At 45.6% G+C, this 27,126-nt stretch overlaps 1 protein-coding gene across 6 annotated transcripts; it reads right to left on the bottom strand.

Moving 5' to 3' along the window:
* Positions 1–85: 85 nt before the first annotated feature.
* ELMO2 (engulfment and cell motility 2) lies at positions 86–27,115 on the bottom strand. 6 transcript variants are annotated; one of them, XM_052782440.1, is made up of 23 exons: positions 26,831–27,115; positions 20,489–20,590; positions 19,777–19,902; positions 19,600–19,640; positions 19,015–19,087; positions 18,628–18,678; positions 17,468–17,649; positions 13,797–13,896; positions 13,435–13,586; positions 9,317–9,395; positions 8,677–8,712; positions 5,654–5,704; positions 5,203–5,325; positions 4,422–4,556; positions 3,879–3,983; positions 3,692–3,800; positions 2,916–3,052; positions 2,425–2,588; positions 2,231–2,343; positions 1,815–1,922; positions 1,390–1,472; positions 982–1,059; positions 86–426 (listed from the first exon to the last, which is right to left on the bottom strand). In XM_052782440.1, exons 3-23 carry the CDS (start codon positions 19,852–19,854, stop codon positions 226–228), a joined length of 2,199 nt encoding a protein of 732 aa, XP_052638400.1. In that variant the 5' UTR covers positions 19,855–19,902; positions 20,489–20,590; positions 26,831–27,115; the 3' UTR covers positions 86–225. The 6 variants fall into 6 exon arrangements, with proteins under 6 accessions (XP_052638400.1, XP_052638432.1, XP_052638423.1 ...); XM_052782472.1 differs by lacking the exon at positions 26,831–27,115 and adding an exon at positions 25,782–25,953; XM_052782463.1 differs by lacking the exon at positions 26,831–27,115 and adding an exon at positions 21,959–23,406.
* Positions 27,116–27,126: the final 11 nt, after the last annotated feature.

Below are 27,126 nucleotides of genomic sequence, written 5' to 3'. Positions count from 1 at the left end.
ATTGGAACTCGTACAAAAGTCGGGCGGCGCGGGCCGGGCCCGCCCCGCCCCCGGCAGCCCCGCCCCCGGCAGCCCCGCCCCGCCCCCGGCCGGGAGCGGGACCGGGAGCGGCGGAGCGCGGTCGGACGGCGCGGCCCAGCGCCGGCTCCGCCCCAGTTCCAGCAGTGCCAGCCTCCCGCCGCCGGCCCGCGGCTGGCCGGCAGCGGGCCCTGCAGCTCGGCCCCGTCAGCCGTAGTGGTACACGAAGTCGTAGCTGCTCGGCTCCTTGGGGATGGGCGGCGGCGCTTCGGGGATCTGGATGTTCTCCAAGTCCAGGAGCCTCAGCTTCATTTCCATGCTCAGCAATGTGTCCAGGTCGCTTTTAGTCAGCTCACTGGACATGTCCTTCCCCAGGAGAGCATTAAGCCCATCAATCCAGATACAGTACTGTGGAAAAAAATAAAAGAATCATTCGCAACTCTTGGCAAAAATGATAGGTTATGTTGAATCTTTCCATCCGTGCAAAAATTAGATACTCCTGTATGGCTCCAAAATAGGAAACGTGGGAGGGAGTTAACCCCAGCCCCAGAACAGTGCCCACAGAGATTTCCAATGGAAGTCAGAAGCCTAGAGGCGATCATGACCCCGTGGCTCTAGGAGCGGGCCAAGAGCCTCTGTTGTGGCATAACAACAGAAAAAACAAAGCTCTTTAAGGCATCGGTGTGTTACAGGATGGGGGAAAGGGAACAGCTGACTGCATGGAAGGAAAGAAAGTAGCAGTCCAGACTAAGGAAAATTAGTGGAGGAATTTTTTCTTTTTTAAAAAGCAAAAGATAACTGGGGGGGGGGGAAGGAAGATTCACACCAAGTATCGGCAACGTTTTCTAAGAATGAACCTGGTGGGAGACATCCTGCTCAAGCCATTAATGAGAAGCAACTGATCCTTCTTAAATCTCTGAAATTAATTGCTTTATATGCTAGCACTTAACAGCTGTTTCTTACCTCATATTTATTAGGTGCAATGAAGTTCAAGGTCTCATCGGGATCATATAATATCGAGAAGGCCAATTCTAACACTTCCTGAAGGGAAAAGAATCTTTCACTCATCGACTGAACAAAACATCACAGCTCCTCCTGCCTGCTAACCCAACAACAGAAGCTGCCTTGCTGCAGCACAGTGCACTTTCCCGTTTCAGTATTCTGACCAACTCTGAATAGCCTATAGCACAACCAGACTATGCTCACAGCACCTAGCAATCACAAATGAGTACTAGGAAAAGGCCCAGATATGAGATGGGTTTTGTAAACAATACACCTTCAGTGTGGAAGACTGTTTGCTCCTGTTGCTTGCTTTCAGTCTTCAACTCTATAGCACTGGATATTAATTACAGGCAAAAAGAGAGCACTTACCTTGTTCTGCTTCAGTGCACTTTTCTCCTTCATGTGTGGACAATCCTTCCCTGTGACAATGGCTTTGATGTCTGCAACTGGAACTAGCAGTGAAAAAGTAAAACTCACAAACAAGAAATCCTAACCAGGAAAAGTCAGAACTTTGTTTTGTCTTTGCAACTGAGCATTGTTCCTTTGTAGCTCTATACTGCAGTTTTCCAGAACACATTACCAGTAACACATCCCTACAGTTGGCTGTTATAAGAAATGCCCAGCAATTCCAACACTCAAAGGATTTGGGCGAGGACCAAAAGTTGATCTCATCTCAGTCAGGGCTTCAGCCACAGCTCTTTTTCTCTCATCTCTAGGATGGTACTCGTAACAGCCTCTAGATGGCAGAGCACAGAACACTGCACAGCGTGCTCAGAGCAGTAATTGAGCCTTACTTTTTTCCTGTAGAGATTCAAAGGTCACTTCTCCCTGGGCATTATCTTCCAGATCTCCATAGTGTAGCACCTTGTGATTCAGAGCCAGGCGACAATACCAAAATCTTTCTGGAACACACATCAAGTAGAGTAAGCTGAACAAGATCATTCATATAAGGTCTTAACAGCCACTACGCTATAGTCTCCCCACCCAATCCCTCTACTCCCCCAGTTCCTCAGCACTCCTTCCTGTTCATGAGGGGATGGCTGCATTCTTAGAGATGTGCATCTGTTCCATCCCCAACTACTGGGTGGTATAGACAGCCCAGGTAACCAGCTTTCCTTTCTGGCAACACGCCTGCTGACGATTAATCCATTAGATCTTATTTGCTTACAGTTCTTCACATGAAAAAATGCAGTAGATGCTGTTGCCTTACCTTGTCTTCTGCGATTTCCAATTTTTCGAAAACTACTTCCCTCACAAAGCCTGTTCAGGCGCTGCTGCTTTATCAGCTCCAAGATCTCAGGTTGGATTTTCTCTCTCAGCTCCCTGGAATTCAAATATGGAAGAGTAAGCAGAAAATGGAGATAACGGCAAGCACAGAAGGCAACTGTTTGGTTAGGCACTTACACAATAGGTGGTGACTGGAAGTCATCTTGGCTCATTCTCTCAGACTGGCGTAGTCGCAGAATTTCAGAATAGCTTAGGCTGCGCAGTTTGCTCTTGAACTGGTCCAGGGAGTTTGGTTTAGATGGGAGAGCCCGTGTGATCTGTTCCCTCACAACCTGCATAACCTAAAGAGGTTGAACAGGGAGAAAAGCAAGTCACATTCTTGCCTGCTTAATGGCAACAGAGAACCAGGGCACAGCTCAGCGGCAGCAAAGAACTGATGTGAAATCACCACAGCCAGGAGTGTCAACGTACTAGTGACTTTGGAGATCCAGAAGAACAAAGAATGACCTTGGGTTATACCAAATAAAAGCTGGGCTATCCTCCCTTACAGCCCATGTCAATGCCCTGTCATACCTTCTGCGCCCTACTCTTTAACCAAGTGTACAGGCCGAGTGAACACATGCCATTCTGCAAAAGATTCTACAAAAATACCTCTTCTCCACTCTGACCTTATTAAAATCTTCTGCTGTCGCCCTCATTTCTTTCCAGGTCTTGTTCAACAGCTGGATGCAGATGGCAAATAGCTCCTCAAATGCACGGTCATGGGTGAAAAACATGGGGTGATAGTCATTCCGGCCTTCGTTGGCTTCAGGAAGAAACAGAAACCACAACCATGTGAGCGTATTGCACAAGGGCTACTAAGAGTAACTAAAATCCACTACAGTGACAGAAACCTGATGGTGTAAAACAGTACTAACTTAAGACAGTTCAATGCTTTGTCTCCCCATGGACAGTCTATATTGGGAATGGCAACTATCCCCACGCTTCACCATGCAAGCCTCTGTGACTCATGTTCCCTTTTCATACTAGTCCCCTCAAATGACTGCTTGCAGTTGTTTCACACTTGCCTCTGGTAGAATTTCTTATAGTGGTTAGTTGTCTCAGAATGCTGTTTTGAGACTGTCAGAGCGACCAAACTTTTCTCAAGTTCATGACGGTGTCTAGAGTGGTTTTTTTATACAGCACCCTGCTGAAGCTTCAGGAAATTGAAGCCTTCCGCTTGTTTCAGTTTTTCAGGACAACCAGAGTGCACAGAACAAGATTTCTTACTTTACTCCAATACTGGTATTATCACTGGCACACTGACACTGCAACTCCAAGCTCCCCTTACATGGCAGAAGTGAGATCGAGGTACAAATGCTTGTGAATATTGGTCAGCCTGTAAGCTACTTCCGGAAACATCAGCCCAGCAACTTGGAAAGCTGGGGTAATAAATGGTACTTACGGAGCTCCCCAACTTGCAGGATCTCACAAAGCATCCTGGTAAGCTCAATGGCACTGCGCCCAAAGGGACACTCATGCTTATCTTCTCGACTGCTGTTCTCCAGAACAATCTACAAGAAGAGGATCCAACACACACACTAAGAGCTGCTGAGGTGTTGGTATCTGCAAAAACCAGCAGCTCCACTTACCCGGATATAGGTATCCTGATGAAATTTAGCCAAGTAGAGCATATTGTCCAATGCTAGCATCCCTGGAGGAGTCTGAGTAAAATCCATGGCTGGATTGATGTGATTCTGTGAAAAGAGGGTGTAGAAAGAACCCAAACAAATTAGCTCAAAGAAACTGTGTGAGAACCTTTTCTGAATGAATTTTACAACTGCCTGTCCGTCAAGCATTGCCTCACGTTTATCCAAGGGGTAACCCTGGACACCTGCTGACGCTATCCAAACTTTCTAGAAGACAGGCTGATTCCAAGTTCTTCATAGAATAGGTGCGTATGGTAAGTAAGTATCTCCAGAGAATGTGCCTAATGAGCCCTGGCATTTAACCAATCAGCAAGTTCATAATGATCTTCCCTAGGAGTCTGAGCGTAGCTGAATTTCTAAAACTCTGATACAGAAGTACGGTAAAGCAAACAGCTATTTCTGTTTCTTATTTTCCCACAACTCTGATGGAGATCGCTTAGATTGCCTTTACATGCTTTACAGTCAGCACTCTCTCTAGATGCATACAGTGAATCCCAGCATCTTGTAGTCCTTGGTGTACATGGCTTTGCGTTTTTCTGTTCCACTGCCAGGGACGGTGTTGCTGTCAGACTCTGCATCAAATGCAATTCTTCGCAACTCAAATATGATGTCTCTCTGTGCCTGAAGGACAGAAGGCAGGGAAATGGTAATGTGTGATCAATCACTAGGGAGTATTCTCACATAACACACAGTCCCACCTCTCTCTCCAGAGCTCACACAGTGAATACAGAGAGATGCCAAAGGTCATTAACACTACGTAAGAAGAGGCAATCCATTTCAAAATGGCAAGTTTCAGTATATTGGGTAATGCAAAATATTTGTTCGCATTTGCCTTTAACTGCCCCAAGTTTAGTTAAAGGCAATTTCCAGGCATTCAGATAATGCTAAGGCATTTCTCACTCAAGACTACAATGCATCTAAGAACTGAGTAACAGACACCTTAAAAATGCCCAGCTTCCTTGTATACCGCAAGGAAATGGATAAAATTATGTGCCCTCCATAGACGTGGAGTAATCAGTTTGACAGCTGGCATCACACTGGTCGAGAAAGGAATACATGGCTTCCAGTGACTACTTACATCTGTAAAAGTCCCACAGCATACAGCAGGATAGTCATGAGCATACCCTAATCTCAAGGACTACAATGTGAGGGGTGGCTTTGAAACTTTATGCGCCATCTACTGCAAATTCTATGGAGCTAAGGAGCTCAGGAATAAGGCCCCTTGTACGTGCTATTCTATCAGATCTTACTCAGCTCTAATAGTGACCTGATCATTGGGATCCATCTTGGTCATCATTCTCTCTTCCAGGAGATTAAAGGTCAGGACCTGTAGCACGTACAGCTGATGTGCCATTTCTGTTTTAATCGGGCGGTTTCCTCTGATCACATGCTGCAAAATAAAGGATAGGATAGAAATGAAGAGAACACAAATAAAAACTGAGGTATTAGCTGTGGCCATATGCCAGGCTGCATGTACATCTCTGTACATGAAGATTCAGCTGTTTAACCTCCATATTCCATCAGAAGCATCATGATAATGCTCTGTAACAGCAGAAGAAGCATCCCAAACTCCCTTTTGAACAAGTGGCTCCAATTTCACCTTTGGAAGAGTCACTTTTCTGAAAGTGCCCTGAGGGTAGCAGAATTTACACTCTGCACAAGTAAAACCTCTATTGAGCAAACATTAGGAAGCACTCTGTCATTCCAGACATACTTACGTTCAGGATTATAGACCTCAGGTGCTTCTGGGCAAATGCATTAGCCATTTCCTGTTGTGGAATTTAAAGATGAAATAACGTGAGTGAAATATAAACAAAAAGCCCACATTGTGCAGAAAGGAGAGAAAGAAGGAAGCCTATGAATTGGCAATAGCACTGGCACACAACAAAGTGCTTTTACTACAGACTGTCAATTTAGCATGGCATCTCACCACAAAGCCAGCATCAAGTTGGGATGCAAGGGTCATCTTTACCATGGCACAACTCATGGATGGCTCCCCTACAAAACATCATTAATGTGGAGAAAGGCACTAGTGTAGTCAAAGAACAGAAGAAAATTTAGCTTAACATTGGACATCTAATGATACTTCAATATCAGGAGATACGGCAGCAGGGAGCATACTGTGGGTTGCCCAGAAAAATCTGTCATTACAAGATGTTCCTTCAATTAGCATTTCACAACTTTCTATACCTAGGTATACACCCAAGATAACAAGGGCTAGAGGATGTAGTTTTCAGGTCTCCTCCCTCTTAAAGACTCTCCCTCTGAAATTTACATTTCCTTTGTCTCGGTTCCTAAAGAGGTGTTTAGAAGTCAGTTTAAGGACAATCTGCAGAAGCACTTCAGTTTACAAAAATAAAGGGTAAATAATTTTCATGCTTAAAGGAAAGCTTCCAGTTTCCCTCTTTACTGCATGGCTTCCTTCCCCAGATGAGGAGGGTTCCCAACCATCAAATCATGATGACAAACAGTCACAGCAGATGCAAGTATCTGCTAAAAGCCTTCAGTTCTGGGACCAATTGCACATGCACCTGCAAAAATCTAACCTGTGCTTTCCTTGTAAATTGTGAAGACACGCTTTTTAAAATACCAGGGATCTCATCACACCTGCTAGGAGAGTGGCCCACTAATGTGGGCTAATGTGAAGATGCATATTATTAGAATTTTGCTGTTATAAGCAAAATCTTTGGGTAAGAAAAATCTGTTGGGCAATACAATACATTGACTGGAAGAAGTCCAAAAGAACTGCCAGCGTGAGATCTCTTCACATTCCTGTGCAGTGCAGATTGAGAATTGGAAGCAGCTGTGCAGTCTTAGACAATTGCACTCAATCAGCTGTACATTCTGAGCAATCCAAGACTGTTGCAACTGCTCATATCAACCCTGCTCTTGCCAGGCTTTATAAGGAGTCTGGTAAAATGTGTATATTAACCTCGTTCCAAGTCCCTGTTATCACTTTTGCTCTAGAGAGAAACCTCCTAAAACAAGAAAGTGATATGCTGGCTGATAGCCAAGCCGTAATGGCTGCAAGTTCAGCAGCGCTCATGTTACAACCAAAATGAGTCAGTGCTTGAGTGGAAGATATCTAAGAAGCGTGTAGATGAAGTAGGAAGTGGTTTCAGAGATAACACACTGCCCTCTGAGTCATTATTTTTTACTATGATTCGTGAGATGTACTACTGAGAATAGAACAAGGCCTGCTGTTAGGATTTGTTCATGCATGCAACACAAAGAATCCTTACTCTGAAGGAATTAGTTTGTACATGGGATGAAGTAACAGGTGACTGAAGCAGATAAACAGTGGGAAGGACAAAGACAATTAAACAATTCTAAATAGCATAGTAAGAAGCATGAGCACGCACATAGCCTAACCACTGCTAAGGGATCTACGTTCTGCTGAGTGTCCAATAATGCCCACTTTGCTGCTTGATGGGGTCATAGAATAACAGAATCATTTATGTTGGAAGAGACGTCTTGAGATCATCTAGTCCAACTCCCCTGGTTCAAGCAACATCAGACAGAGCAGGTTGCCCAGAACTGTGTCCAATCAGGTTTTTAGTATTCCCACTGATGGAGCCTCCACAATCTCTCTGGGTAACCTGTTCCCGTGTTTGACCACCCTCATATTAATTTTGGGGGGGTTTTTTTGGTTTTGTGTGTTCAAGTGGAATTTCCTGGGTTTTAAGCTTTGCCCATTGCCTCTTGTTCTGTCAGCAGGCACTGTTGAGAAGAGTTGGGCTCCCTCTTCTTTATTGTGTCCCATCAGGTATTTGTACACATTGGTAAGACCCCCCTGAGCCTTCTCTTCTCCAGGTTGAGCAATCACAAATCTCTCAGCCTCTATTCATATGAAAGATATTCCTGTCCCTTAATCACCTTCATGGCCCTTTGTGGTCACGTGGATTGTGTTCAAGGGGTGGGAAGTAAAAAAAACCCTGGAATTTTGTTTGCTGTGAAGTTTAGTATCTTGGCCAAATTACCAACAGAAGAGTATGTTCTTCCTTATTTTCATGTGTTAAGCATATCCATTAATTTTAGAAATGATGTAACATTTATTGAGACCATAGTTTCCCCTCTGAAGGCACTGCATCCTTGGCAAAAGTGGAATGTTCTCTGTCCCACCCAGAAAATCTAAAAAACATACCAGAATCTCAAGATACAGAAGGTTCCAAATCAACCTATTAACAAGAGTGGCAATTCCCGTGGAGATAGCACGGGGCAAAAAAAACATTCTTGGAGTACAATCCCCATAAGGGTGAAGTCACAGATTAGGCAGAATGTATGCTCTAGCCCCTAATCAGCACTAAGTTTTGTGGCTGCTCTTCACAAACAGCTCTACCTTTAGAAGGATACAGCTGGATACGAAACTGTCATTAACGCAAGCGAGATTTGCGGTATAAACTCAGGCTGTAGTAAGTTTAAGGAGACCCAGACTGCTGAAGAACTGGTTCCAGTTTTAAAATTGGTTCACCTGGTCAGTCTTGTAGTATCAGTTTCCTTTTACAACCATCTTTATTATCTTGTGTGCACAATAAGTCATTCAAGATTTCTCCTGCTACTGATTCTTCTCCCCTTCACAATCTGAGTACATCCCCATGAGTCCTCCCGCCCTTCTCCCTAGGCTCATCCACTATCTGAAGCCTGTATGCATCGTCTCCGAGATACAAGGAGGCATAACTGGAGAAAAGCTAACATGCCTACAGTTCCGCATATGACCAGCCCCCAGGCTTGAGTTACTTACAGTGATGGGCAGGTCTAGTGGGTTAAGCAGCTTGTCCTGCTGGCAGAAAGCAAAAAAAGGCACAAAGAGAAGCAGACAGGATTTAGCTCGGAGTCCAGAAATAAGGCACAAACAGGGCAATAGAGAAGAAAGGCTTAACACAGCAAAGCTACACAATACAGACATATGCACATCTTGCACGTAGCTGAGATCTTGGGGGTTTCCTCAGAGCAGGACAGGTGTTTCACTTCTCACATTTGCCACTGGGAATATCCCCCTCTGACTTACAAAAGGTCCCTTTTTGGGGGGAGGTGGAGTGTTTGTTTAGTAAGTACATACAACCCCAAGGACTCTACCCAGCCTACCTCTCCCATATGGAATTAAGTTTCTTCAAAAAAAATTTCCATGCTGTATAAAGGATTACTTTCTGTCTCTCAAGGCCTTTCAGATTCCTTTCTGAGCATCTCCTAAACATAGATGTGCTGCTCCAGAACACATTATAAATGGGATGGTACTTTCACTCCTATGTTGCCACACTGAAACAGCTATAGGTTCCTGGCAAGGTCCAAGGTCTGCCTTGCCCAGACAATATGATTTTTGAGGCATAAACAGCCAGCCAGTCACCATTATTCAGGTTTAAAGTAAAAAAGCAAGAACAAACCTGTCTCTTGTCCTCAGGTGCCTTCAGGAAAAGGGCATTGATCAGGGCAATGGCATATGTCTGAATCTCTTGGTTTGAGCTGCAGAAACAAAAATGGGAGGATCATAAGAGAACAGACAGTATAGAACATTACAGCTTGCTGCTTTGCCTGCACCATAATAACATTTACCGCAGCTATCTTGGATTTCAACGGACAAGCAGGATTCAGGTAATCTACTTTCATGCCATCCAACTCTTTGTAAGGCCTGCAAAAAACTAACAGAAATTGGTGACTGATAGCTCCATTATTCCAAAGATAGTGCAGATTGCAGCCTAGCAGAGCTCAGAATTCAGCACCACCACAGTTTGTTTCCAGCGCTGAAACTATTACTGTAAAGCCTGGTTATACTGCAGTCTGTTATATGGATACAGTTAGAAACTTATATGGAGCAAGTAATTTTTCTCCCCTATGTCAATGGAAGCCACCAAACACAAAAGGAACTAAGGGGGAAGCATGCCTCTCTTTATGGCATTGCCTTCCAACCTCAGTAGTTTGGCCCAACCCACACGTCTTTTTCTTATTTTCACTGAAGAGCTTCTTCAAGTAAAGGGTGTTTAGTCCCTTCCTAGATCACGCACAGCATGTGGTTTCACTTGTGATGTTTTGAATAAGCTTCCAAATGCCGATCACACTCTTTTCCCCCCCCATCTTGATGGTCTATCATATCCAGTTTTGTTTCTTGCTATACTACTACTCTGTGTAGTGGGCTGACCTTGGCTGGATGCCAGATGCCCACCAAGCCGCTCTATCACTCCCCTCCTGAGCAGGACAGGGCGGGGGAGAAAGTAAGATGAAAAAAAAATCTCGTGGGTCAAGATAAAGGCAGTTTAATAAAGCACAAGCAAAGGCCGCGCACAGAAGCAAAGGAAGAAAAAGATTTATTCTCTACTTCCCATCAGCAGGCGATGCCCAGCTACTTCCTGAGAAACAGGGCTTCAGTATGCGTAGCAGTTGCTCCAGAAGACAAATGTTGTAATAACGAATGCCCCCCCCCCCCCCCTTTCTCTTAGGTTTTATTGCTGAGCAGACGTCATATGGTATGGAATATTTCTTTGGTCAGTTTGGGTCAGCTGTCCTGGCTATGTCCCCTCCCAAGATCTTGCCCACCCCCAGCCTACTGGCAAGGGGGGAATGTTGGAGAGGCAGCCTTGATGCTGTGGGAGCACTGCTCAGCAGTAGCCAAAACACTGGTGTATTATCAACACCTTGCTAGCTACCAATACAAAGCACAGCACTATGAGGGCTGCTATGAGGAAAATAAACTCCATCTCAGCAAGACCCAATACACTCTTGGGAGACTTCTGCAGAACTTCAAACTCTTCTGATTAACAGAAGTCCATTGCATCACCTAAATGAATTTGTGTGTGTGTATACTTTTTAAAAAAAAGTATTTTTTTTATATATATATATATATATTAAAAAAATGAAAAACTTTATAAAATATCTAAAGCTAAAACATCTTTTAGCTTAAATAGCTATTTTCCACACTTCGGCATTTATCCCTGGCATATATGTGGATTAGAATGATATTCCTTCTTTTATTGCTCCCTTCCAAATGTTCTTCATTTTGGTCAATCTGCCATACTTCAAACATGCAAACGTTCATGCATCATCCTAGGTTGTCCTTGGGCCTCCAAGCTTCGCAGGTCTCTGAAGTCTGTCACTTCATCTCTTCTACCCTCCTTTTCAGGGTTTGCTGCTCTTTTCATCACACTGCTTGCTTTCTGACACAGCAAAACAATTTTTAAATTAATTTTTCCTCTTCTAACTTGTCTCTTTCAGACCTATTTCCATGGACCTGTTCTTCCAGAACCTATCCTCTGCTAAAGACTGTTTCCTCCTGATAGTCTTGCCAAAGAAACACCAGCAAATTCTGACTCACTCTCCAGCCTCCCTTTCTACAATATTCCCTGCGTAGGTACTTTCTTCAGCAGCCTTCTGTGTTATGGAAGCACTTAAGCATACAAGTATATGTCTTGAGCAAAGATATTGTGCTTAAACAACTGCTCAGGTGTGTTCAGTGTTAGGACCAAACCTGTGTTTTACTAAAACAGAAATTATAAAGCTGAAAGAACATATACTCTTTGCAGAACAAAGTTGCTGCAGTGTTCATGAGAACTTGTTTAGCTTTTCTGTTAACCAAGTTCAAATGTATAAACACTCTAAGCACACAGTGACATTGATGCAATACATTGTTTGCACTATAATTTTGTTAAATTGTATGAGGCCCCGGGTTCAATCCCCGGCATCTCCACCAAAAAGACTGTGATGGGTTAACCCTGGCTGGACGCCAGGTGCCCACCAGAGCCGTTCTATCACTCCCCCTCCTTCTCAGCTGGACAGGGGAGAGAAAATATAACAAAGAGCTTGTGGGTCGAGATAAGGATAGGAGAGATCACTCACCAATTACCATCACGGGCAAAACAGACTCAGTTTGGGGAAAATTAACTCGATTTATTACAAATCAACCGGAGTAGGGTAATGAGAAATAAAACCAAATCTCAGAACACCTTCCCTCCACCCCTCCCTTCTTCCCGTGCACAACTTCACTCCCAGATTCTCTACCAACCCCCCAGCGGCACAGGGGGACGTGGATGGGGTTTACGGTCAGTTCATCACACGTTATTTTCTGCCGCTTCATCCTCCTCAGGGGGAGGACTCATCACACTCTTCCCCTGCTCCAGCGTGGGGTCCCACCCACAGGAGACAGTCCTCCACGAACTTCTCCAACGTGGGTCCTTCCCACGGGCTGCAGTTCTTCACGAACTGCTCCAACATGGGTCCTTTCCACAGCGTGCAGTCCTTCAGGCACAGACTGCTCCAGCGTGGGTCCCCCACGGGGTCACAAGTCCTGCCAGAAAACCTGCTCCGTGGGATCCTCTCTCCACAGATCCGCAGGTCCTGCCAGGAGCCTGCTCCAGCGCAGGCTTCCCACGGGGTCACAGCCTCCTTCGGGAACCCACCTGCTCCGGCGTGGGGTCCTCCACGGGCTGCAGGTGGATATCTGCTCCACCGTGGACCTCCATGGACTGCAGGGGGACAGCCTGCCTCACCATGGTCTTCACCACGGGCTGCAGGGGAATCTCTGCTCCGGCACCTGGAGCATCTCCTCCCCCTCCTTGTTCACTGACCTTGGTGTCCGCAGGGTTGTTTCTCTTACATGTTCTCACTCCTCTCTCCGGCTGCCGAATACCTCCGTCCCAACTTTTTTTTCTTTCTTAAAAATGTTATCACAGAGGCGTTACCACTATCGCTGATTGGCTCGGCCTTGGCCGGCGGCGGGTCCGTCTTAGAGCCGGCTGGTATGGGCTCTCTCGAACACAGGGGAAGCTTCCAGCAGCTTCTTACAGAAGCCACCCCTGTAACCCCCCCCCGCTACCAAAACCTTGCCACACAAAACCAATACAAACTACTATTCATTGATTAAGGAATATTAATCATATTCACAAATGGTGCTTTTCCACATTTTCAGAATTAAAAGGCTTGAGAAAAAAAACCCAAGCAACTACTTAATGCTCTGACAAATGCACGCTTCTTTTTTTATGGAAGAGTAGAACTGATGTACACAAACAGCCTTAAAAGCCAGGTATTAATTCGTCAGTTCATTTGGAAAGAGAGGAAGGGGAGGTGGGGAAAAAAGCAAGAAAAGCCATTGTTTTCTTCCTTAATACTAAGGACAAAAACCAGAAGATGATGAGCTCTTAGATTCTAGGGGAGACAATTTAAAGAGGGGTGAAGGTGACAGATGACTGAATGCAGAAGCTTTGGGAAGTTATTTTAGTAAAACGCAGGTTTGGTCCTAACACTGAACACACTTCTGTAGTTGTTATAGCAAAATATCTTTGTTCAAGACACATACTCATGTGCTTAGGTGCTTCCAGAACACAGAACATACTTTTCCATGATCTTTCTTTTTTTTTTTTTAAATCTGTTAGAAATCCTGAAGTTCAAGTAAGACGTCATATCAGTAATACTGTAAAAATAGCCTAAGTGTTTTAAACATAAAAGGATGTACTTTCAAATTAACAGATACTCATAAAATTGATTTAAATCACACCACTGTTGGGTGGACACTCACACTTGCAGATGAGAAATGAGCTGCCCCACGGTGATCTCTTCTGCTATCTTCTGATACAGAGTCTGACTGTTTAGCACCATGCTTTCTAGAATGGCTAGGGATCGTTGGAGGATGGAGACATCTACCATAGGCTGACTCACATACCCTGCAATCTAAAAACAGATGAACCAGCAGGTCAACAGGTGCCTATCCAGGAAACCTTGTGGTGAGTGACACAAGCTAAGGGAGACAGGGCTCAGAAAGCTGGGTGCACTGTGCTCTCAATGAGTACTCAGCTTCTCAGTATCATCTTGCCCTTTCTGGAAGCTGCATTAAAGCACGAAAAGAAATAGCACCCACTCACCCACTTTACCCAAACTCACCTGTTTGATGAAGGTTATTGAGACCATGTCCCAAGAGACAATACCATGGTCCATGAGCTCCAAGAAGGCAGTCAGGGTGAAAGCCAACATCTCACTGTAACTGAGAAAATCAAGAATGCAGTTAAAAGATACCTGGTAGCAAGGAAGAAGCCTGTCCAGCTGAGTAAGCTGGATAAGAGAAAAAAGTCACCACGTTCTCCTAATAAAACAGGCTACAGTTTGGCAGCTGGGGGAGCAATAAAGTATTTGCATTTATGAAGATAATTTTATTGTTTTGTAGAATCATATTTTATTTTTCCTGATTACAAGCACAAATTAAAGCTAGCAACAATAAGTCCCTAGTCCTGCCACCAGAGACTCACAACCACCTGGATCAGTACCTGGCTAGTCAAAGCAATAACAGGAGAAGCAGCAATGCAGTATTTATTCTTGAGCAGTGCAAAGTGTTGCTACTCAAGTTCAACAAATTCAAAAGGGAAAAAAAACAAACCCAACCAAAACCCAGCAAAACCCAGCATATTCAGTACAATGACTGTCAGTTAGAAAAAGACCAACTTGAAAAGGGGAAAGCTTTTTAAGCTGATCAACTGAAAATTAAAACCATCTGCAAACGCTAGGTTTTTCAACTGTTGTCAGATTTGAGCTCCAGAGTAAATTTATATCACAAAACATGCAAAAATCTTTGGAAATAATAACCCCTCCACACACACACAAAAACCTAACAAACACATTTTAACATCAGAGAAAAACAAAGAAAAATTGTCATTCTGTAAATATTGGGACCTGGCTTGAAACAAAACAAAAGCACAGCATGAGCTGTGGAAAATTTAATACATAACCACAAGACAGAAAGGTAAAAAAGACAGAGGGAAAGATTGCAAAATATGCTGAAAACATATTAGTTGCTAATATGTAAGAAAATAGAAGACCTATAAATGTTACAACAATAAGTTATCAAGACTTTAAAAGTGCTTTCAATGAAACAGAAAAACTACAGCAGAAAAGCCAAGTGAATTATTTGCATCAGAGTTCACTGTGAATATGCTTGGGGAAACTTCCAGATCAGAGTTTGGTTTTTTTCAGGTTTTTTTGTTTGTTTTTAAGAGAAGAAAAGTCTTCAAATCTGTCATTTGAACATCACTGGAGGATGTTCTGGAACAAGCCATTAGTATGAAAAACAGATCTCCAGGACCAGATGATATTCACTGAAGAATTCAAAAGGAACCATGGTAAAACGAAACATTGCCAAACTACTTATTGTGCTCTGCAGAAAGTGGCAAACATAACAGCAATTTTTAGAGAGCGCTCAGGCAGGAATCTGAAGGACATATTAGGCATTTAGGTATTTGTCACCAGAAAGATAGGGGGAATCTATAATAAAAGAATAATACCACTAGAAGAAAAATAAATATTTAGCAGGGAAGAATTGCTATGGCTTTTGTAGGCGGAAGTTATGTTTCACATCTATATGTGTATTGGGTTTATGCGGCAAGGCTTTGGCGGCAGGGGCTGCAGGGCAGCCTCTGTGAGGAGAGGCTGGGGCTACCCCATGCCAGACACAGCTGGTCCCAGATGGCTCTGTGATGAACCCATTACTGGCCGAAGCTGAGCCCATCAGTCAAGCTGGTGGCACTTCTGTGGAAGTATATTTAAGAAAGGGTAAAAAATGCTGCACAGCAGTTGTGACAGAGGAGTGAAAGAACATGTGAGAGAAACAACCCTGCAGACATCGAGGTCAGTGAAGGAGGGTGGGGAAGAGGTGCTCCAGGTGCTGCAGCAGAGATTCCCCTGCAGCTTGTGGAGAGACCACAGTGAAACAGGTTGTCCCCTGCTGCCCGCGGACCACCACAGTGGAGCAGATATTCACAACGCAGCCCATGGAGGGCCACACGCTGCAGCAGGTGGAGATGGCCTGAAGGAAGCTGCAGCCTGCGGAGGGCCCGTGCTGGAGCAGGCTCCTGGCAGGAGCTGCAGCCCGTCAAGAGGAGTCCATGCAGGAGCAGGTTTTCTGGCAGGAACTGCGGCCCACAGGGGACCCACACTGGAGCAGTCTGTTCCTGACAGACTGTGTCTTGTGGGGGACCCACAGTGAAGCAGTTTGCGAAGGACTGTATCCCGTGGGAGGGAGCCCACACTGGAGCAGGGGAAAAGTGTGATGAGGAAGGAGCAGCAGAGATGAAGTATGATGGACTGACTGCAGCTCCCTTTCTCCATCCCCCTGCGCAGCTCAGTGCTGGGAGGAGGCAGAGCGGGAAGTGAAGGAGTGAAGGCGAGTCCGGAAAGAAGGGGGTGCAGGGAAGGCGGCTTTACTTGTGTCTTTGTTAATTGGCAAAAAATAAATTAATTTTCTCCAAGTCAAGTCTGTTTTGCCCAACCCATGAGCTTTTTCATCTTGTTTTCTTCCCCTGTCCTGTTGAGGAAGGGCTTGGTGGGCAGCTGGCAGCCAGCTGAGGTTAACCCACCACATTACTGAAGGTCTCTGAACAAATCAGTAAGTCAAAACGAGAACAGTTGAGCACAACTCCTGGACTTCCGAAGAAGATTTTTTATGAGGTGCTTCACTAACATATCTTTAAAAACCCAAAACACCCAGCTGCTGAAGGGTAAAAACAAAACCCCTTTCTTGCATTAATAACTGACTGAAAGACAAGAAACAAAAGGGTAGAAATTAAATGGTCAGGTTTCAAACTGATGAAAAGTTACAAAAAAATTTCCCCACAACAGCACAGTAGTACTGGAAAGAGCTAAGACCTAGGGGAAGCACGGAAAGAATGATTAGCACTCTGGAATGGCTGCCATAGTCCATTAGCACTGTAACTAAGACTGCAGCTTAGAAAAGGCATGACTAAGGGTTGATATGAGAGAGAGATCTATATGGTTATGAATGGTACGGAGAAGACAGAGGAATTTACAATTTCTCGTAACAAAATACATAGCAGGAACGAAATGAATATTAGGTGACATGTTTAAAATAAAGGAAGTATTTTTTTTTCTTATAGGACAAGTAACTGTGGAGCTTAATTTCCGCACAGTGCTGTAGATGTCAAAAACATAAATTGATTAAAAAATTAAGAAGAAAAATCTGTGGAAGAAACATCCAAATGTTCTTAAAACAAAGAGATACAATTTCTGCTCAGGAAGCCCGGAAGTTGAAAATTGTTGGAGACCGAAGACTGATACTTTCTCTGCTATACATTCCTTAGCCCTTTCTGTTCCCTAAGATAAACAGACGTTTGGCCTTCATAGCAACTCTTCTTATCATGCAGGTCAAAAAGTACTGACCATGTATAGAAGAGCCAGCAACATGCTTGCTGCTGACTGGCACATACATGCCACCAGTTCTACAGAAATGTTCTTGTGTGCAACTGCATGTGGGTTTTTCATAGGATACCTCCTCCCTTAGACGGCAGATGAATAACTGCTCGAGGAGATAACAACCACAAGAAAGGTAATAAAAGTAATTTAAATTATCAAAGTGACCTTTCAATGCAAGTTTCACACATCATAAATGTCTCCTGCCTCATGAGGTTTAGCAAATGGCTAGAAAGACTTTGTCTCAATTAATAGATTGGCATTTGCTATGAGGTTGGGTGCTTAATGCCACTTCAGCAAGCAAAATTAGCCCCTTATTTGAGGCCCTGTTCCAGAGTCCTGGAATACAGGAAACTTACTGGGACAGAAGCTTGGTCCCGCTCTCCACAAGCCGTGTCAGCACTGTAATCCCTTCCATGTTAATGAACTCTGTGGCAAAGGTCACATCTGCTGAAAGTTTAGCCAGTTCCTTCATGGCATCCAGTCGGGCTTCCATACTGTGCGACTGGATCCTCTCCATCAGCTGGCGAGCTGCCCTAGACTGGGAGGAAAGAGGGATGATGCCAGTTGCAGACTAGTCACCTGCAGACTGAGTTCTGCCAGCATCAGCATTCTGTCAGAAGTCCATGGATGGGCAGAGAGAGCACAGCAAGGGTAGAGAGATACCAGCAATGACAGGGTAAGTAGCAGCAGTCAGCAAGTCTAAGATAGACTAAAAAAAGGCTGCACTCAGCAACAGTTAGAGCCAAGCAGGAGGCAAGTAGAATGCTATTTTACATGTTAGACTAAATGCTTGTTTTCCTCTTGGTGAGGTGAGTGGAGGTGGATAGAGAAATATGGAGTGAGACCATTAAAGAAATATGATGTGGAAAAAAAAAATTCTCTCATAGATTCAGAGAAGCACAAGCTCATTTTGTGTATCCACACAACATTCTGTAAGATTTCTCAGACATAGATCAATGATATCCTCTCAACCACCTCTTGCCCAAATAACTTCTTCTTGTCCTACTCACTCTCTGCTATTTGCCGTGACACTTGCACGAAAAGGGTTTAAGTATTTCAATAAAAAGGAAGCTGCAGCAAGTCTGCAAGATAACTGCTGAGGTCACAATAGGAAGAATTCACTAGGAAAAACCCTCTCTGCATCAAATTTGTCTCTCATTTTAATTTCTCCATTAAGTCAGCAGTACTGTTGCTTTCCAACTGATAATACTAACTGCACTCATATTGAGAATGTGTCTGTCAGGTGCTTTACAATATGCTAATCCAGGAGATGCAATAAAAACGTAGACTGGATTTATTTACAGAAAGTCCTATAAAAGGGCAGAGCATCCAAAGAAAGATACACACCACAACCAGGAAGGAAAACAAGAGTGTGCGCCTCATTGTGCAGAATGGCCAGCAACAAAGGTAAGCCCCCTACAATTTGGGGAGATCCAGAAAGAAAAGCTGAGAGGCAAGAAACAGCCTGTCATACGAGGATAGCTACTGAGAAAAAGGGATGTGAGGAAGCATTTACCGGGGAGACTGCCAGCTGTAGGATAGTTCCATTCTTGATGTCACAGCGAGTCTGAAAGAAAACATAAACTTTAAACTGCAGAAAAGTGGGGGAAAAAGAATGCAACTGGATCTACAGTGCACATTTGTATGCACAAGTAAAGGGGTTCCTATACCACACAACCCTACTGAGGGTATTGAATTGAGTCACTGGGTCCTTGCACCTATCGGCATGCAAAGGGAGAAGTGCAAGGCTCCTCAATTGAATGACACCATTCAAGTCTGAGTATTTTTGTTAGCAGAGATGTGGCCCCCCAAGGATTAGCGACAGTATTGTTCCATGACTCTAGTCCAAGGCATTCTGCACTCTTGCACAGGACATCAGCAAACTGCTACCTCTCACACTGACCTGCTCTGTGATGTACAGCTGAGGACCATCAGCATACCGCAAGGTGTAGTATTCAGGGTTTGGCAACGACCACCTGGCAGAGGAAGAAGAAGGATACATAAGCTTCTTCCTCCTTTTTTCTTCTGGCTCTCAATTAGGAACAGGAGCTTGATCCCAGGAGGGTGGAAAAGAACTTTCAAGCAAAGCTTTAGCATGGGAAATTAGGTCTCCTGAAGAGGAGAGAAAACACCTTCCTCTTGAGGGGGGGATGGGACTTCAGCCTACTCTAAGTCAAACTCTGTGGAATGTCTGAAGAGGCCTGCACTTCAGGAACAGCAAGATGGGCCAATCCTCAGAGACACTGACCCTAGGGGCATACACATGCACGCACTCAGAATTGGAATAAAGATGCAAAGCCTTTGTTTTCCAGGAGATCCTTTTCATCCCAGTTTAAACCCTGGCCCATTTCATGGCCAAAACTGGCAGCAGGCAGCATGGATCGGGCTAGCAGCACATTGACAAGCAGCAGAGACATTCCACAGTACCCCAGCAAGATTTGTCAGGGGGACAGACTTTCTCCACAAGAGTTCCCAGAGAACTACTTACCCATCACAGACCTCCTTGATGATGGATGCAAGAGGCCTTTTCTAGAACAGAAAGAGAAAGTCCTCAGTAGCCATGTTGTTCTCAACCAGAAAGGAACACTGCCTATTTCTATGCTTCCCACATTCCAGTATCAAGGTTGTGGTGCATTTCCTCCCACACCTGATTACCAGGTCTCACCTGATCTATTTCCAGCAGCTGGGCATTAGCACCTGGCCACTCAACAGCTACTTTCACAATGTCCGAAGGTGGTGGCATTGCTCCAGACTCCTCCAGGTGCCTTTACAACAGCATACACCCACACACCTGTTAAGAGAAAGGACAGTGAGCAGCTCCGAAAACTACTTCAATTGTTACACTGCACCTAACATCAAGCTTCAAAACACTACGTAAGACCAGTCTTATGGTTTGCTGGACCTGCTAGGGACAAAACATCCAGTGTACCAGAGATCAAGGCCTCATACTAAAACACCACATTGTGAAATTGTATGCCCAACCTTATCACCCAAGGAATACTTCTGAGAGCTTGTTGGGATACTCACACAAGAAGGAGAGTCACTCTGATCAGCAAAGCCCCATTTGCCACCCACTGTCTGTACTGCCAGGTCAGTTTACAAGACTAGTAAAGCAATAGCTCTCTAGGGTCAGCTACTGTCCATACATGAGAGGGGGAACATACTGTCCAGGTAGCCTCCCTCCTGTGGCCTGGTGTTTACTGATGCCCCATTCATATTTCTCAGATACCTTGATCCTCTCAGGATACCCAAACAGGCTCCTAGGCAGAGTAGCAGCAGCTAGCTTTATCCCATTCCCTTCCTATAACATCATAAATCTAAACATGAATATCCACCACAGAAGAAAAGTTAACTCAGCATTTGCTCTGGAGGTCTACCTTTCACTCCTTTATTTGCCTTAGAGCATAAGCTTGTGTTCAGGGTTTGGTCCCAGACAGCTGTCAGACATGCTGGTTTGTGCTTCATCTGGTAGTAAGAGGCTGTAAAGAAATGTACTTGTTCAGTTCCTTTTTAATCCTCTCCTGGGTCGAAGGAGTAGCCCTGCTCTCTCCCACAGTGCCGTAGGGAGAAAATCACAAGGGAGAGAGACAACCCTCCCCATCAGCAGTTCTCAGGAACAAAGGCTTCAAGCTGCCAAAAATGAGATCTGACCAGACACAGAAGTAGTCCTGTCCTTAAGGACTCCTCCCGAGACTCAATTTCCATAACCCGAATGAGAAGGTAAGCATCCAAACAACTTCCCAGCTCCTATGGAAGCTCCTATTTCTCCTGTTGAGGCAACGCAAGCCCCCTTTCCCAGAATAGAGATGAGACAGTGCTGAGCAGGAACATTTTTTGTTTCATAATTAACATACTTCCCCAACTTTCTTGATCAATTGGGAAAGTGATCCTAAGACAGGCTACGACTTGAAGGGAAACCAGCCTTTGGAATTTTCCTGATGCAAGGCAAGTAAAGAAGAGAGAACTTTCCACAGATCAGCAAAGACCAAACAGCTGCAGGGATACCTGGCCCAGAAAATTGGACTACATGAATGTCCTGGAAAAGGGAACTTCTATGAAATTAGCTGTCTACCACAAAAGGCGTGTATGCCTAGCCTGTATAAGATGTTGACCTAGAGATCTGCTGATGATCTCAATCAATGAAGCTCATATGCCTCTTCCTTCCCTCACAGAGACTGGTATCACTGCATGGAGAGATATGAAAACTCAGGTGCGCTAATGTTTCTCTGCATTTGTACACACACAGATCCCTTTATCAGCCCCCACTGACTATCTTCTCACTCCAACTGAGGCAGCTTCCTCACCTAGGAAAACAGAATGCTATGATCTACTGGTGCAGCCTTCTGAGATAGTCACAACATTATCATCACTCCTGCCTGCTGGAATTGAGGATGAGGTGTGCAAGTTTAGCATTTCTTTCATAGCGTTTCCTGGAAATACTCAGTGTTATCATTGCAGCTAGCCTTGCCCTCAAGTCTCCACCAGATCAGAGATACTTGCTTTACAATGAAGGCACTTGCTGGAGAGAGAAATTAGACATTCCCCTATTAAAACAGGCATCGTTTACCATGAGAAGCCCTTGTGAAGCTGCCTTGCTCAATTTGCTCTATGCTCAGCATGTGTATGGTCTTTGCAGTTCCTGCAGGAATCCAGGAAGCCTGAACTCCAAAGCTATCTGGGGCTTCAGCCAACCAAAAAGGGAGATTGGTACTGCATGTGCACAGGAACACCATCCTTCTCCACTCCCACGACCGCCAGACTTTGTCCACCCTACCATCCCACCCCTTGGAAAGTATCTGGCAAGCAAGATTTGGAATTTCACGATATTCTGAAAATGCACAGCTTACCCCAACTCACAGAGATGGTTACAGTCAGTACTCCTTCCGGCCTTCTCTTTCCTTTTTAGTATCAATCCCAAGAGCGGCTTACGTTTTCTTAAAACCCATAAAATGACTGTAAGACTAAACACATCTCATGCAGGAAAGTGCCAGTCAAGTATGGTTCAGCTTTGCCACTTTCTTAAAATAAGATCTCCAACCTTTCAGAGAAGCAGCACAGCATTAGCTCAGACTAACGTGTCAAGAAAGAGTTGGCCTCAGAAAAGCAACGGACTCAGTGCACCAATCAGGCTGAGCAGGTCTCCAGGGTGATGATAGAGAAGCATTTACATGATTCCTGTCATACAAAATTGCAAGTTAGAGTCAAGCAGTTACACAAACAACACCTGATATTTTACTTCCTAATCCTGGAGGGAAGACAACCAAGCCATCTCCCACTCCAAGATTCACCCTGGATAAAAGTTTTACCACTTTCACCTTCACAACAAAGAGGAAAGCCTGCCCTTCAGAGAAGGTGTATCAGGTAAAAAACTCCAGCTTGGACAAGGTGAGGTCACACAATGGAAGACTGCTCATGTGAGAGCTCAATTAAATTAGTGTCTCAAAGAGCCTTTGCAGCCCCCAGAGCTAGGCTAATTCACAAACAGAAGCACTGAGCATATGCTGTCCCATGGAAACACTATCTCCAAATCCCATGAGCGTGTGTTAACATACTCCCCTTTCTTCACAGATTTTGATTATCAGTGTTCTATTCTCTCACTCCAAGACAGAAACATACAATTTACTCTTTGCTAAGAGAGACATGTTAACTTGCAGCAAATATGTTCTCAAGAGGCCTCTAACCCTAAACACATACACAGCTGCTGCTGCTATTTTCATACCCATTACAATCAGTAAATTGGACTCCACTCCTTTCTTCTACACTCATCCTGAAGCAGCTAGTCTTCTTTTGTCCAAAGTAAACTAGGAATTTAGGCAATAAAGCATAAGGAACCCAGGACCAGAATAGCACCTTGCCTCATTGCATAAGCAGAGCAAAGCACTTAGGAATCTGCATAAAGACAGGAATGCTCTGAGCCCAGATATACTTAGAAGACTGCAGCCCCCTGTATAGCACTTATTATTGGGGTTAGTATCAATAGCAAGCCTACCTATACCAGTTATCCTCAGCCCGTTCACAAGTCAATGCCCAATACCTGCTATCTCTAAGGTTAGGAAAAGTCTGCCAAGCAAGCCACACTGCAAGTCAGAAGAGTCCCTCCTGATCCTAAAAATCTGACTTTCTCTAACATCCGAGTACAGTGTAATAAAGAGACAAGGCAGAACCAAGAAAGCCTGCTGAACCAATATACTCTGTAGCATCAGCCATAAGAATTGGGAGCTTACCCGATCCTTCTGTCTTGCAAAGAGATAGATGAACCTAATAAAACTGTGAATGTCTTCCTCACTTCCTTTTCCTGAATTACACACACACACACACTCTAAAATACATAAATAAATAAATAATTTAGACTTTCAAATGTCTTTTGCAGCAATAGCTCAAAACAGAGATAACTCATCAACTAAATCTTTAAGTACACTATGGCAATTACTAGTATACAAGAAGAAGCACAGCTCTGTACATAGTCCCCAGACAAAGTGCTCCATTTGCACGACACCCCCAGATGTGCAGGATAGACAGGTTTCCATCCATTAAGTCTAGAAACAGACAGGCAGTTCCCAAATGGTATGTGATTTCCACTCACTGTTCTCCAGTCAGCAACTAAACCCTACGATGGACTAAACCTGAGAGCCTGAGAAATCTTAGTCATATGGCATAAGCCCACATCACCTCCAATAATCAGACTGGCTTGCAAGAACTGAACAGATAATTATTTCTCCCACAAGTGAACCAACTCATGACTAGAAACCTAAATCCATTCAGTGTTCAAGGCACAGCAAATACACAGTGAAGAGGCAAGGCTCAAAGATTACTTCCTTGACTATTAAGAACTGAATATGCAACTCTTTTAACTAATACACCCATGAGTAATTAGCATCTAATTACCACCTCTCCCTTCAGCCTCTTGCAGTACAGTCATAATCTTCTATTTGTACTGCAACTTACATTGCAAGTTGCTACTGCAGAGTACAAGGAAATACAGTACTTTATATGCCAAAACAAAGATGCTCAGATTACTGTAGGTAGAAGCCTTTACAAATCTCTAACTTGCCTTCTCCCTTGCAAAGAACATACATCATTCAGGGAGAGGAAGTGTATGTTAAAACAAAAACATTGATATTATGGGAAATTCTGCAGAAATCATAGAATCATTTAGTCTGGAAAAGACCCTTAAGATCATCAAGTCCAACCATAAACCTAACACTGCCAAGTCCACCACTAAACCATGTCCCTAAGTGCCATATAAATAAAGTCTCCTGTTTCATCAAAAAACAAAGTACTGCAGAGGTTGGCCCACAGCTTGTAGAGGCAATGCACTCTACCTTGATATCCTCACCACTGAAACCAGTAATAAACCATGTTGTATTACACTACCTTTGTACCTCAAAAAAAGCTTTCAACTGCATACAAACTCAGAAAGTAACTCACCATGATACGTTAGACTATTTCTGCCCCAAACATCTTCCATAAATGAGCACCCACTCATGACTGGAAACCATGTTCCCTATTCCAATCAGTATTCAAGGCACAGCAAACATGCAGTGAAAGGAACAGAGCTTAAGGACTGTTTCTTTGCACAGCAGCACCATGGAACAGATACCACATAAGCCTACCAAGGAAGAGATTCGAACATCAAAATTAATTGGCTGAGCAGAACCCAGAGAAGTAGGAATTAAAAAAGGTAGGAAACTCTTCAGGCAGTCTGGGTCAAACAACCCTTTGAAGGACCCACACAGATCAGTGGCTCAGCAGAAGCAGCTTTCCAGAAGAGGACAATGAAGGCTGGACTACAAATACAAAGGGTACTTCAGGTCAGCCTCTTAACACGAGGTTGTCTGTCAAAAACATCCTTTGACAGATTTCAATGTATGTCTGCAGACAAGAGACGTAACAGACGTTAAATTTTACAATGGATATTTTGCAGTGCACCAGTGATATATCTGATAAAATGACTGTTCGGAAGCTCTTGAAGAAGCACAGACTGCAATTTTGCATAGTCGTGATTATTAGTCACTTAGTGGTCTCTCACAGCACATTCTTCTCAACAACAGCATGTAAGCAATTCTCACAGTTTTATACAGGGAGACAGCAGCCAAGCTGAAATCCATCAAAGAAGAATTCACTCTGCTTCTGCAGAGCGAGTTCCTTCATACAAAGCAGTGGTGTAGGGGTAGCTGCAAGGCAAGAAGAAATCAGCAGAGCCACTAATAACACACTATTCAAGAGACTTCTGAGAAGCTGCAAGCTAAAACAACTAGAGTATTTGAAACAGAATTTCCCTATTCACAAACTCAATCTTCTTTTCATTACAGATAGAGAACAAAGTGTGCTGCAGGCAGAATGAAAATGAGGAGGATGAAAGAACATTCCATGAAAAAGAAAAGCTGCCTGGTAGAATCCCCCTGTCAACAAGCAAATAGCTGCAGCTTCTGAAACCTGTGGATGCGACAAAACACCCCAGTCAATTCTCAGCAAGTCCCAAGATCATGGTACCCACAGGCCAAACAAAAGGTGGAAGTGACGTTAGCAGAGCGACTAACTGGACAAGTGTGCAGAGAAGACAGCTTCCTTGACCAAGCAGCATAAAAGGGTAGCAGACAGCAGAGTCCAACCTGAGGGCTATGTAGAGTTTTCTACATTGCCTCATGTAACAAGCAGAGAGAAATGTACTTCACTGGAGAAACCAAAGAACCAGGTGGCTCAGATTCTCCATCTCTACGTTCCTCCACAGGCCTTCCATGGCTGCACTTCGTCTGTAAAACACTAAGCCTATGACACCGGCCTCTTATCTTGCACATTCCAACGCAGCTGGGCAGAGACCATCTCTTAGCAAAGACAGAAACTGATAGCAACAGGCAAAAAGAGAGAACTGCTTTTTTATTACTGTAAATCAGTCAAGTGAGCTGAAAGCAGCCAGCCAGCCACTCCCGAAGCTTGGGCCGAAACTCAGTTTAAGGCGCTAAACAATTTTTTTCCGGCGAAGCGCTGTCCGTTGGACGCCTCAGGTCCGCTCGGCTCCCGGGGGAGCGGCGGCCGGCGCCCTTCTCGGACGGCTCCTCGGCCCGATCGCGGCCCTCACGCCCGGGAGCCGGGCCGGCGCGGCGGGCCCCGCGCACACCGAGAGCCGCAGCTCCAGCGGCCGCGGCACAACAGGCGCTCCGGAGGCGGGGACGGGCGCGGAGCGGGCCCGGCGACCCTGCGGCGGGCGACCCTAGGCCAGAGCCTCACGGCGGGGCGGGCCGCCGGAGGGAAGGGCCGCGGGCGCGGCGCCGCAGCGGGCCCGGGAAGGCAGCAGCGGCGACTGGGCCCGCCAGACCCGCTGCCAGCGGCGTGGCGTGCCGCCCGGCTCCCCGCGGACCTGGCGCGGCTCGGCTCGGCTCGGCTCCCCCCGCCCCCGCCCGCCGCCCTGCGCTCACCCAGCCCCCGCCGCGGCCGCTCCGCGCTCCGGCCGCCCGGCAGCTCCGGCGGCCCCGCCAAGGCGCTGCTGGCCACTGGCGCCGCCAGCTGTCACTCAGCCGCCTCGACGCCGATTGGCCGCGGCACGCGCGTCACGCGCCCGCAGCGCGCTGCCATGGAGACCGCGGGCGCCCGGCCCGGCCCCGCCCCGCCCCGGCGCGAACCCGCCGAGGCGGCGGCGCGCGCTCCGTCTGCCGGTCCCGCCGCCCCCTCGCCCGTGACAGCCCGCCGCCGGGCCGCCCTCGGCAGCCGCGATGAATTACGTTAGCCGCGTCTCCCTTGTCCCTGACGCGCGCTCCGCTCCTTCGGGGCCGCCGCGGGAGGGCTCACGTCCGCTCCCCGTGCCAACGGTGCCCCGCCTCCGGGACCGGCCGCGGCCGCGCGGGACCGGGTCTCCACCGGCTCATGCAGAGCAACCCTTCCCCGCAGCTCTGCCGGACGCCGGGCGCGGGGCTGGCAGGGGACGCTGGAGCGGCGCCGCGGCCGCGCGCGACACCCGCCCTCTCCCAGAGCGAGAGCGACGGCGGGGCGGCGGCCCGCTGCGCAGCCCCCGCCCCGC

The sequence above is a fragment of the Harpia harpyja genome, chromosome 1 (assembly GCF_026419915.1).
Source record: "Harpia harpyja isolate bHarHar1 chromosome 1, bHarHar1 primary haplotype, whole genome shotgun sequence".
In the NCBI taxonomy this organism is placed as follows: domain Eukaryota; kingdom Metazoa; phylum Chordata; class Aves; order Accipitriformes; family Accipitridae; genus Harpia; species Harpia harpyja.
The sequence above is the reverse complement of the archived record's forward strand: the minus strand, read 5'-3'. Positions and strand labels throughout refer to the sequence as shown.